Genomic DNA, 12,421 nt, shown 5'->3' on the forward strand with positions numbered 1-12,421 from the left:
GAAAAGCTGTTTGTGTGGGAGTAGATGGTAGGGCCTACTTCCCATTTATACGGAAGTGAGCCCGGAGGTGGGGCCCACGTCATAGGTGGGCGTGGATTAAATCTGTCAGTGCTGCACACGTGCAGGAGGGATTACCCAATAGCGATAACCTTAGAGGGCTGCGCCTATACTCATAGAAGCTGGGTTACATTACGTAACCCCAGTTTTTAACTTAGGATCATACCTGTGTTTAGTCTAGAAAAAGATAAATGTGTGCATTTTATTATAAAGTTGTGTATATTTACAGACCGTTGCAAAAACTAATAAGCTTATAAACATCAGGTTTAAAACTAAAAGAGCTTTGAAACACAATGAAAGATGTTTGGAGTTTTATTTGAGTTATTAATTTAAACTTTTTGTCTAAGAGATGCTGATTTGAAACCGTTGTTACATACAGTTACGGCATTTCCTGTTTCTGCTGGAGAGAGGGGAGGCCGTCCCAAAGCTTGCTGCTGTATTTACTCCCTCCATCTGACAGGAGGGAGCCTCGTTGAGCTGCGAGTGTGGCTACAGACGGAGTTCACTCCGTCACGGAGGGGTAGGGTCGAGGGAGTGGTTTGGGATTGGGCCTTAGTCTCTTGAGTTACCATGTTCATTGGGGGAGGTTACTTCCTGGTTCAGCAAAGGGCGTGGCCGAGCACTGAGGACTCATAAATACTGCAAGGAGTCAATTGGGACAGATTGGGACAAACCACCTGCTTCCATGTCAAAGGGGGGATTTGGGTTTTGTCAGTGTCCTTTGTGTATGATGTGACTATTAATTATCCCTTGGGTTCAACTTGGTTTTTCATTGTAGCAGGTCAGTTTTGTTGAGTTAAAGGTGGGGTAGGTAAGTTTCAGAAACCGGCTCGAGATACACTTTTTGTTATATTCCATGGAATGCTCTTAACATCCCGATAGCAATGAATGGATGTTAAGAGCATTCCATGGAATATAACAAAAAGTGTATCTCGAGCCGGTTTCTGAAACTTACCTACCCCACCTTTAACTCAACNGCAGCTGCTGACTTGGTTACTACAAAAATAAAAGACACAGAAAACCCTACAAGGATCTACACGGTGACTCTAAGTAGACCGAGAAAAACAAGTATCTGCAGACTTTTTATTTATTTAGCCCGAAGCTGTTCATTTTTTTTCACCTCTATTCTGCCCGGCAACAGTCGAAAAATAGTCATATCGACTAAAGTAAAGCAAAACAACACAAATAACCTGGGTTTGGAACAGTAACATAATATTGTTAATATTGTTTAAAAAAAAGTCATCCTTTTCAAAGATGACTGTTTTTTGTCAGTTAATGACACGTACAGCACATGGTTAAAACACACCTGTTATCCATCCTGGTTCCAAAATCCAACATGTAAGCTGCTGAAATGTCGGTTCTCCCAGGTTCCAAAGATTCAAACAATCCGTCATCCACATTTTTGACAGCGTTGGATTCAAAGAGGTGAGCAGAGTGGCGCAGCGGAAGCGTGCTGGGCCCATAACCCAGAGGCCGATGGATCGAAACCATCCTCTGCTAATTGTAAAAGCTTTGGGTCAGTAGGGTCCTTGTCCTTTCCATCCTTATTCAGAAGGAAACACGTTCACAAGACTAAGCATCCATTATCGAAAAGGTTAAATTGCTTAACTCTTTAGTGCCAAAGTGGACACTATATTGTGTTTTGCAAGAAGCTTTTGCGAACATTGTTGCAATACCCAGGCTTGACAACTTGACCAAATCCAGTGTCGCAAGCGCTGTGTTGGTTGAATGCTAATTGCTAAATGCAGCTGCTGACTTGGTTACTACAAAAATAAAAGACACAGAGAAACCTACAAGGATCTACACGGTGACTCTAAGTAGACCGAGAAAAACAAGTATCTGCAGACTTTTTATTTATTTAGCCCGAACCTGTTCATTTTTGAGTAGTCAGGAGCATCACATCCTAATGTTTATTGATAGAGGGAGGGGATGGGAAAGAAGGTTTCAAAATTGTGATTGGAATAATTTCTACAATTGCTTTAATTCATGGTGGTTTCAGTAATCCCATGGTAATTGAGGACATAAGTAATCTACATGACTAATGCCATCTTTATGACTTTCAGAAAGGACAGGAGGCCGACAGGTGCCTATCAATGATTGTCAACTGAGAGCACAATGAGTCAAAGGACTAGCAGCAGCAGCAGCATGATGATGTTAAATGTGTTGTTTTAGGAACATCCATTGTAAATAAATGGAATTCAATAAACATTGAATAGCATGTCATGCAGTTTATCTGTGCCTTTTCCTCTGTGTTGTCCTGGCATATATATTTTCCCCCATGGTTTGCTGTGCTGCCTGGGGATGCTCCAATCGCTCACTCAGAGAAAGGAGTAGAAATTTTTGTTTGAAATGAATCAAAGTATCAGACTAAGAAAGCTTTTGAAAATAATATTATATTTTGATTTAGGTCAAAATATAATATTTGTAAACCTGAAGAGTCAGTGCCAGTGCCGACCATGAACCTCACAGCACGTCACTGCAGAAGCTTATATATAAACGTCTACGTTTTTTATGCCCCACCACTTTTGTACATATACCGTGGTCGTAAAGAACAGTTATGTGAATAACTGTTGCTTTCTATCACCCTGAACCAGTCTGGCAATTCTTCTCTGACATCTGGCATCAACAAGACATTTTGGATACTTTCCCTTTTCCGTGCGTGAAAATCCAGTAGATCAGCAGTTTCTGAAATACTCAGACCAGCCGGTCTGGCACCAACACCATTCCACGTTCAAAGTACCTTAAATCACCTTTGTTCCATCTTGATGCTCTGTTGAACTTCACCAGGTCATCTTGACCATGCCTAAATGCATTGATTGCTGCCATGATAAGGCTGATGGCTGATAAGATATTTGTGATATTACGAGTAGTTGAATAGGAGTACCTGATAAAGTGGCCAGAGTGTACACTTAACACTGAGGTGGATGGATCTTCAGAAGCTGTATTACACCTTCATCTCCATCGTCAAAACACCATGTTGAAGTATTTTATTTTGAAGTTTTCAAAAAGGCTCTTTTAGTTTTGCACAATGTGTGGAATGTTGTTTTAAAGTTTTGGTTAGTTATTGCAATTATCTTTTGTCATCTATACAACTTGTTTGTTTTTTTTAAAGGTACGCAGTTTTTAACCCAATGTACAGTAAACCGCTGTGATAGTTTCAGTGCCTGTGTTGAAACATGGATCAAATTTTGGGCAAGTATTATTCATGATAAATGTGATTGTGTATCTTTTTTTCTAACCCTGAATTTACAGTGCAGCCAATTACATTAATGCAGTACTTGAACTAGCAACACACTGACTGTACCATCACTTGTTGGTTAAGTCGGCAAAGGTTAAGCATTATGTTATACTTGCATTCAAAATAAACCATCATACTATTCATTGGCACTGCTAAGGTTATAGTAGTTAACATAAACATGGAAATAACTTGCTGTACATTAGAACATAAAACCTCCTGACTGCTAAGAAGTTTGAGATTTAGAAGATCCTTGTATATGAACTGCTCACGCTGTATTACCTTGAATTTGTGAATAAACATCCACTTGGCACAAAACGAATCAGCAGATATAAGATTTACTTTAGTTAAAAATGGGATCAAATGACCTCTAATTGTAAAGAATGTTGTCTGTTTTTTGATTATTCATATACTGTGAAATGAAATGAAAAAAAGTGTTCAGGCTTACACGGGTGAGTTTTTGATATACAAATTATTACTTTTGGGTACAGTGCTCCTTTTATACCAAACCACAAAAATAATTATATTTCAAGTCAATAAAAACGTGTTACATATTAATTATAGAAGACGCATCAAAGCAAGTCATTTATTATCACTTTAATTTGATGGGGGAACCACAAGTACTTTAAAAGAAGGTTATACATCGCTGTACATTTGGGAACTGTACTGACAGACTTGATAGTCATGTCTTCTCCCTTTAAATACTATTCATTTAAATGTTCTATATTCTTATAATGATACAATGATACAATAAAAGCTTGTTTAACTGGTCCTGCAGCTTTTCCGATATGTCGATATCATTTTTGTTGGGACTGTTATTTCCTTGTCATTTTGTTTTTCTTCCAAAAAAGGAAAATAAAAGTTATGATCAAAAACCATACGACAGGCAGAAGCTGCCAGGCTGTACTCCTGTAGGACTCCCAATCCACTCACACAATAGAGAGAAAGAGAGACAGAGAAAGGGAGAAGGGAAAAAAAGGAGATACAATTTTCATGTTCTGAAGGCTGGAAATGGGCATCAGTTCACTGTGAGGAGCAGAGAAGCACAAGATATATTTTGCACTTTCTGAAACCTCGACTCTTACTCTGCCCGACTGACGGCTCGCTCAAAGGCTCACTTCCATAGCTGTGTGCTCAGGGTCTGGCCAGATCCGTTGGCGGCCCACCCACTCATAGCTGAGGGAGGCTGAGCGAAAGCCATCTGCCCCCCCGCACCGTTCAGGGCCAACCCGGACATCTGCTGATTCACCTGAGGATGTGAGACAGATCTGTATTAACACTAGAGGAAAGTGCTGGAAACCTGTAATATTCAACTCTAACCTGTCCTGAGTCTACTTAGTAGTGTTCAGGAGTATAATAATAAAGAGTTAAAAGGATGTTTCTCAAATTGTTCAATCAAAGTTGAGCTCCACTGAATTTAGATTGTGAGATACGGCATGTGGGAGCGGAATGATCAGAAAAACAAGTTCCTGACTGGAAACATGAACATGAATAACTGGAAAACTGGTCTGATATTTTGTAAACATTTCATTGCTTACAAGTTTGGTTTCTTTTTCTCTTTGTTTGTCATGCAAATACAAGAAATGCAAAACATCTTCTCTGTTGCATCCATGTTGTTCTACATGAACACACCAAGGTCAAACATTACTTTCAATCTCTTTCTATGAGGTTTCTCAGGCTATTTCCCCTAAAATGTAATCTTCATTGCACATTTCCCCTCTGTGGGACGAATAAAGGTATTCTGATTTACATTTTTTTATAGCAGTGTGCAGCCATTTCGTTTATTTTGTGAATTACATTGTGGGTGCTAAGTGTCTTCTAGCTGCAGACTTTAAATTGAGTTTTTCCTCGTATGAATACGCCTTTTTGACAGTACTTATTTAGCTTTAAAGCCCTGCTTGTGCTGCCCCCTTGTGGCTGCTGTATGCTCTGTCCACATCCTATATAGTAAAGCGCTTCACAATGCATTATCATAGCTGGATGTGGTCACATGTGAAACTAATCACTCCTGACAGACACGCATGAAGTTCAGGGTGTAGGATTGAGGGGAACTATTAGCATGATTAGAATATAATAGTATTCATAGCTATGTTATTATTGTAAAGTCAACTGCAACAAAAACTAACAAAAACATTCATTTTCTTTACCTTAGAGTAAACCCTATACATGTGCATACGAAGCAGGTCCTCTACACGGCATTAACCATTTTTATAAAGTAGCCTAAAAATGAAGAAACCAAACTCTACCTCTAGCAGGGCTGTAATGTTTTGTGTTAGCCGAATGCTGTCGTAGTTCTAATACATGCTTGGAAGTAGATTGCAATTTGCAACCCCACATACTTCCCTCTCAAAGAACCCTTTACGAAGAATCAGTAAACAACAAAGCTCGAGGACTTCTCCTACCTGACCCATGTTCCACTGCCCCTGCTGCCCGGGCTGGATGGCGTACATGCCCTGAGCCGGCACCATGCCTGCAGGCATCGCCCCGCCCTGTGGTCCCATCATCCTCGGCGCCATGCCCATCACCCCGCCAGCCTGCGCATTCCCCATGAAGCCATTAGGCATTGTCATCCCGACCATCATGCCTGGACTGGGTCCCATCATGGCGCCCATGACGGTTGTAGGCGGCATGGCCGTGCCCATGCCAGGGAAGGCCTGATAACCTCCAGCAGCCTGCACAGGAAACTGCATCTGGGAGGGGCCCATGAACATGCCGGCTGAGGGAAGATATGCAAAACAGAGAGAGGAGTATTATGCAAACAAACATGTGTTTCAAGTGTGTTTGTTAAAGGAGCCTCTTAACCAGGAGAGGAAGTAGGGAAGATCAGTGGGAAGGAAGTATCTACTTGCTCCTTGTGGAACAAAACACAGATCCCAGCCATTTCTAGGTAAGGAACATTTCTGGCCCAGAGGTTTACCATGTCTGACCCTCTGGAACACCCATCCGACAAAACTGGGACCCTACGTTTTGGAACAACAGTTTCTATTACTTAGAGGCTTTAAAATATGTAAACGGAAAGTATAATGTTGTCATGAAGGCAGTGAGTTTGGGCCACAAGTTATTTCTATTTCCTATATTTGTTTATAGGAAAAGAAGGAGCATCTTATCTAGGATTTCTAGGCAAAACTGCTGCCATTTTTCGGCAAGGTTCTTGTTTGGATGCGTTCAAAACAATATTTTAAGAGGAAAACCGTGAACTCTTATGTTCTAATAGTCTTGTGCAAAAGGCATTTACGGTTTTAAAAAGGTATTGAGAAATGTAGAGTAATTATAACATTACAATAACAAAATGATTACGTCTGGAAATTGTAAAGAAATTAGTCAGCTGTTATGCGACATCATTTCAAAAAGGTGTGCGTCCTCACCAGCGGGCGCCTGTTGGGACATGCTGTTGGTTCCATACAGGGACAGGATGGAGTCCTTGGACAGCGGCTTCTTGGCCCCGTCTTCAGTCTTAGTGGAGCTGCTGCTGTCGCTGAACAGGTCCAGGTCCCCCTGCCCTGACCCCGAGCTGGCTCCCCCCCCCGCCGCCGCTGGGGTTTGTGTGGGAGGGCTGGCCGCGTTACTGGAGCTCACCTGACGGGTGGAAAAAATTGTATGGATCAACAGTGATGTACTCGGCATCTGCAGTTTCAAGAAAATAGTCCAAGCTTCCCTCCCAGGGCTGTTCTGACTCTTTCAAATCGTTCACAGATTATCATCAACATATTAAATGGAATTACATTTCATTAAAGTTTACGATATCTTTAATGTATGCCATACATCAATCAGCTGTTTGTTTAATTTGATAGAATGCTGTCCATGTTTTTTTATATTAATTACTATAGTGATAATGGCCTGCCCTGCATAAAAATGCTCCAGATTTCAGATGTAGCCTGTAGGTAAGCTGTTAGGAGCTGGTACAGCCATAATCAAAACACAGAGATCTAATAAATCATGTTTTCAATGCTAACTATGTTGTGACAGAGCAATAACAAAGGGATATCATGAATACATGTTTAATAACAGTACAGCTATAGACTACGATCTCAAAATGACATCACTCTGTCCGTCCCCTCAGTACGCACGGTGCTTGGGGAAAAAGCCATATCATACTCTGCCCCCTCGACCTGGAACACACTTCAGCAGGAACTTAAGCTGACCAGTTTGATACCCATCACGGATTTTAAACTCATTTTAAAAAAGCTGGAGTAATCATCTGTGGGTGTTTGCACCTGCTATATCTGACTTCTGTATATGGATTTCAATGACTACTTTTTTTACGATGTTGTATTTGAGTATTGCCTCTGTGTTTGGTGTCCTGTCTGTCTGTAACTTTGTGTGGTAGTGTTACCACTGACAGGTCTCTCCTTGTGTCTCAATTAGATTTTACACCTGTATAAATAAAGGCTAAATAAAAAATAATAATAATTGAGTTGCAATGACCAACTTATCATCTAAGATCATCTAGTTGATCAACAGAAATATAATTAAAACTAATATTTTTTAATGGTTGCAGTCACACTTTATGCAAAAATGGAAAAATATGTTGTTTCTTATCCTCTGAAATGTGAAGATTAGCTGCATTTCTTTTTTTTCCCATCGATAAATATCTGATTTATGGACTGACATTAAAAACCTCACCTCTGAGTTTCAGCCACCCAGATTATGTTTTAATAAATCATTAATGAAAATAGTATGAACAAATTAATCAATATGAATAGATTAATTGATTGCAGCCTTACTTAAATGTTTAGCCAAATGATTGCTACATAATTTGTATGTCTCTACTGTCTCTCTGAATCAGTGTTGCCGTCTTGTGGGCTGTTTATGCTGTTAATTATCATTTGACTTTTTATTTTCCACTGCACACTTCTTTTAAGTTTTACAACTGCACGACTATTACAAGCCCTCATAAGCAATATTCAGAAATTAGTAATTAGTAATCTGGACGGAAGAACTCTTCATGGACTTTACCTGAGGAAACTGAGCTACGGATGAGGAGGCGGGGAGAGGGTTTGAGACCATTGGGCCGAATATATCCAGGTCATTGTTGTTCTGGCTTGTGCTTATGCTACCATTGTTAGCTGCTGCAGCTGTTGGTATGTCTGCGACAGAAAGGTGAAAAGAAAACAGGTTTTACCGGTGGAAACAAACACACAGCAGGTTGAGAAAAACAACAGTCTGTTGTCACTCAACGCAGCGTTACTCACCTCCCAATGATATTCCACCTGTATTCACTGAGAACTTATGAAAGATAATCTGTTGTTGTGTAATAGCTGTACAAAAGGTGTGTAAAACAAACAGAGCTTATGCTTGCTAAAGTGAGATTATGTTTTGTATTTAACTGCACCGCCCTCCCACTGCTGCAGAGCACAGTAAGCATGACGGTTAGTACAATAAAATGAATCAGCTTATTGGCCAAAAAACTAAAATAACAGTAAACATCCAAATAATGCTATCACCCTCAAAGCTTATTAGTAGCATTCATTCCTCATCCTACTTAAAACTATGAATGGAATTGCTATATTGAATGAATTATGCACAATACCCTGAAGTATCAAGATAAAGTCATTTATATCCGCGTTATTGAATTGAAAGGATAAATAGACAAGTACACAACCATAACACACATACAATAACCTGTAGTAACAACCCACTGTTTCACCACGAGTAGCAACACACTCTGAAATATCCTAATAACTGCCACTTGAACACTGAAAGCAATATTTTCCATATATTTAGCATACATCTGCGGTGAGCGGCTGTGATCAGGTTATGCCTCTTTCATGATGAGTCAAACTGTTCCTCTTCATCTACCCTTAGTTTGCAGCACAATCATTTACGGTTAATCCATGATGTCATAAACTGTGGTTGCTCTACAATACACCTTTTTAAATAATTGCTGGAGAACAGCCTGGAATAAGGCACCTTTCCTAAAAGAAATCTATTTGACAGCATTGAAAAGTCAGCAAGTTAGCCTTGCAGACCACTTCCATGCACCAACACCTATATAACACACTACAGGAAAGGGGAAACCAAAGCAACCAATGTTATGAACCATTGATTCCTTTGTTCCTCAAAAGTGAAAAGCTCCAAAACTAGATTTTAAGAAACCAAGAAGTCAGTCGTCTGTGACTGAGTCAGCAGTTTTAGCACTTCCTCTGACTTCCTGGCTAAAGAGTCTTGCAGTATTTCACTGGTGCAAAGTTTTAATGTACAGCAAAAAGGAGAAGTGCATTAAAATCAACTTTAAAAAATAAGTACAGTTCTGAATCTGAGATCAGAGCAGCTCAGAGATGGTTAGTCTACTACTGCCTTTCACAGTACACAGCTGCTCAAATCTGAAGCAGCGGTGACATTTTCTCTCAATCTGCCTTCTCTATTATTACACATCCAGCCTACAGAGACAACAGACACAGTCATGGTCGAATTCTCTGCCTTAAACAACCACAATATATTGGTTGAGTGCCGTTATGCCCTGCTGCGAGGTTGAATGGAAAGTTATATGTCCACAGCAATAACCTGCCGCAGCGTCAGCCTGGTACACCAAGAAAAACAGGCAACTCAACATATATACAGTCAAATTAAGTACATGGTAAATATCCTTCATCTAAAATTACACAGCACCTTGAGCCTGTATAACATCTAAATCTCGGCTCAATGAGTTTACAGTGATTCATTTATTTATTAGATCTGCCAAACTGGCAATAAAAGGAAAACAATTACAAGCCGAAGCCACGTTTAGCCTTATTCCATAATATCTCACTCAGTCGGCACCTTTCAGACGTTTTTTATTTTCCATTAACACAAGTGAGATACTCACCAAGGCCTAGTAGGTTCACAGATGGTTCTGAAGTCTTAGCGGGGCTGATTTTGGGGACTGGCCTGGGCGCTTCACTCTTTAGAAGGAATGAGTTGTAATAAGTAAGGCAAACTCAATTTGGGACAATGCTGAAAATCGTGTTTCCACACATGTACTCAGAAAATAATGTGTGATAAACGTACCTTAGCGTAAGATGACACCTTGCTTCCTCGGTCCGGCTCCTTCTCTTTCTTAGCATCTTTTGGCTGGAAAACAAAATAAACTCAAAATGAACAACAGAAAATACAAATAGTCTGTTAAAGTGTTTTCACTATTTTTAAAAAGGCAGGCGTATAAAGCTTAAAAAGTAACCCATAATACATACACTGCTTCCATTGGTCACATTCTTGCTGTAGTATTTCTTCTTCTCATATTTATCCCTGATGAAGAATTCCACTGCTCTAAGGTCAGAGTTAAGGGGAAAATAGGCAACAAGCAAGACAAATATGAATAGCTTTGGTATAAGCAGTATGGCATGTTTAAGTTAAGGGTCTCTGCTCATAGTGAAGGATACTGGTCTGTTTGAGGTCTTCTGAAGCTTTCTGGAAGGTTGGCCTCATAAAGCCGCCTGCCATTGGTGTTGCCCATATCCTGTATACTCTGGAAAAAGGAACGACAGGGTGGTAAATAGAAAGCAAATTCCGTTCATATATGCATGCTGGATATTTCAACATCGATTTTACACACGATGATTAGTTTGCTCATCACAGAGAGTACGATTCAGCCTGTGAAAACATCATTCTCACATAAGAGACACTGATAATGTCACGAGGGTTATCATGGCTTGGACTTAATTGCTTCAAAATGATTAATAGATAGCCTGCGTTTTAAAGGTCCCCTATTATTCTGTTTTTCATCAATATATTATAGGTCTCAGATATATACGAAACATGTCTCTGAAGTGTTTGGCTCCAAACAGATCGTGCATTGTAGCGTCCCATAAACCCCTCTGTTTCAGCCCCGTTTCAAAAGTGCTGATTCTGGGTCTATTATTTTAGATGAAAATAAGGAGCCACTCCCCACGCCCCTCTGAGAGATATTTGGTATAAAAGAACACAATGGTGCTCTAGGAGGAGATTCAGGTGATAAATTGGGCGGGACAAAAAGAGAGCCTGAAACTTTCAGAATCTCTCAACGCAGAGGGGACACATGTTTATGTATAAAAGACATGAAAAAGTGGATTTTGCATAATAGGTAACCTTTAAACTTGGGCTGTGGAGTTGGAAAAAGCCACAATAAGGCGCATCAGGCTTTGACGCAAATGCCCAGAAAGGGTCTGGGAGGTTTAAAGGTGGGGTAGGTAAGTTTCAGAAACCGGCTCGAGTGCACTAAAATTTGAAAGTACACAGCCAAAAAGAATCCGCCCCTTCCTTCAGACTTCCTTACAGAGCACCTCCTCCGCGAAAGCAGGCTGCAGTAACGTTACATATCAGGCAAAGCTAAACACATCTAGGTTAGCAATACTACACAGCCAAAGCAACTCCGATATTGACTCTGGTTGGACTTCTCCTAATTTCCACTTTCTTTTTGTTCTTAATTTGCTCCGTTACATTTTTTCTTTTGTGACCAGTAGACAATGTTGAACCTAACTCTGCCATGGTGAAAGTGGCCGCCTGTTGCTGGCGAGTCATTGAAGTACTGCTGCAATGCACGTCCAATGACGGCACGCCCAATGAGGGCACGAGATACATTTGTGCGTGCACGAGATGGAAGGCTGACAGACAGGGCGACACCGGCTAAACGGATTGGTTGTAGTTTTTACAGTATTACGGCTTCCACAGATGACATTTTTTTATGGATTTTTTGTCAAAGCACTTAAAGAGCCTGTGACACGAACCCAACAACTGTTGTGCAATGAAATAGTGGGCTACTAGTAATCTCGAACCGTCAGTTTAAAAAAGAAAAAGCGATACCGTTCCGATAAATATCAATAATTTCGAACATCGCGGGAAAATTCCTTCGACTCATTTTGAGGTTTTGGGGGAAGCCGGAAGTGACGTCAATGCGGGAACGCTTCACTGTGCGGCGAGAGAGCCAAACACGGACAAAGTGTGTTGTCATGCGTAGAAATGGTGAATTACTGAGTTTAGGCACGTTAATAACGTTTTAATGAAGTTGACTACAGTATATTCATATTTGTCAGTGCTTTCATGTCAATTCGGCGAACATAAACATAAATGATCGTGGTGAAGATGATGATTAAATTAGGATTAAAAATCGGTAGTGAGAGCTGCTGAATTTCCTCCCGTCGGATGTGATATAAAAACAAATCGATTATTTTTGTA

At 40.3% G+C, this 12,421-nt stretch overlaps 1 protein-coding gene and 1 non-coding gene across 2 annotated transcripts; one reads left to right on the forward strand and one right to left on the reverse strand.

The window, feature by feature from the left end:
* Positions 1-1,485: 1,485 nt before the first annotated feature.
* Positions 1,486-1,557, forward strand: trnam-cau (transfer RNA methionine (anticodon CAU)). Its single transcript has one exon. It is a non-coding gene; the product is annotated as a tRNA-Met (tRNA).
* Positions 1,558-3,864: 2,307 nt separating this feature from the next.
* smap1 (small ArfGAP 1) lies at positions 3,865-10,736 on the reverse strand (the record flags this gene model as incomplete). The annotated part of the gene is made up of 8 exons (XM_010771884.1): positions 3,865-4,541; positions 5,695-6,008; positions 6,658-6,868; positions 8,249-8,379; positions 10,098-10,173; positions 10,280-10,342; positions 10,462-10,537; positions 10,651-10,736. Coding segments are annotated over 8 exons (1,092 nt in total), but the record flags the coding sequence as incomplete, so codon positions are not given.
* Between the last annotated feature and the right edge of the window lie 1,685 nt (positions 10,737-12,421).

The sequence above is a fragment of the Notothenia coriiceps genome, unplaced genomic scaffold, assembly GCF_000735185.1.
Source record: "Notothenia coriiceps isolate Sejong01 unplaced genomic scaffold, NC01 NC01_scaffold00010623, whole genome shotgun sequence".
Classification (NCBI taxonomy): Eukaryota; Metazoa; Chordata; class Actinopteri; order Perciformes; family Nototheniidae; genus Notothenia; species Notothenia coriiceps.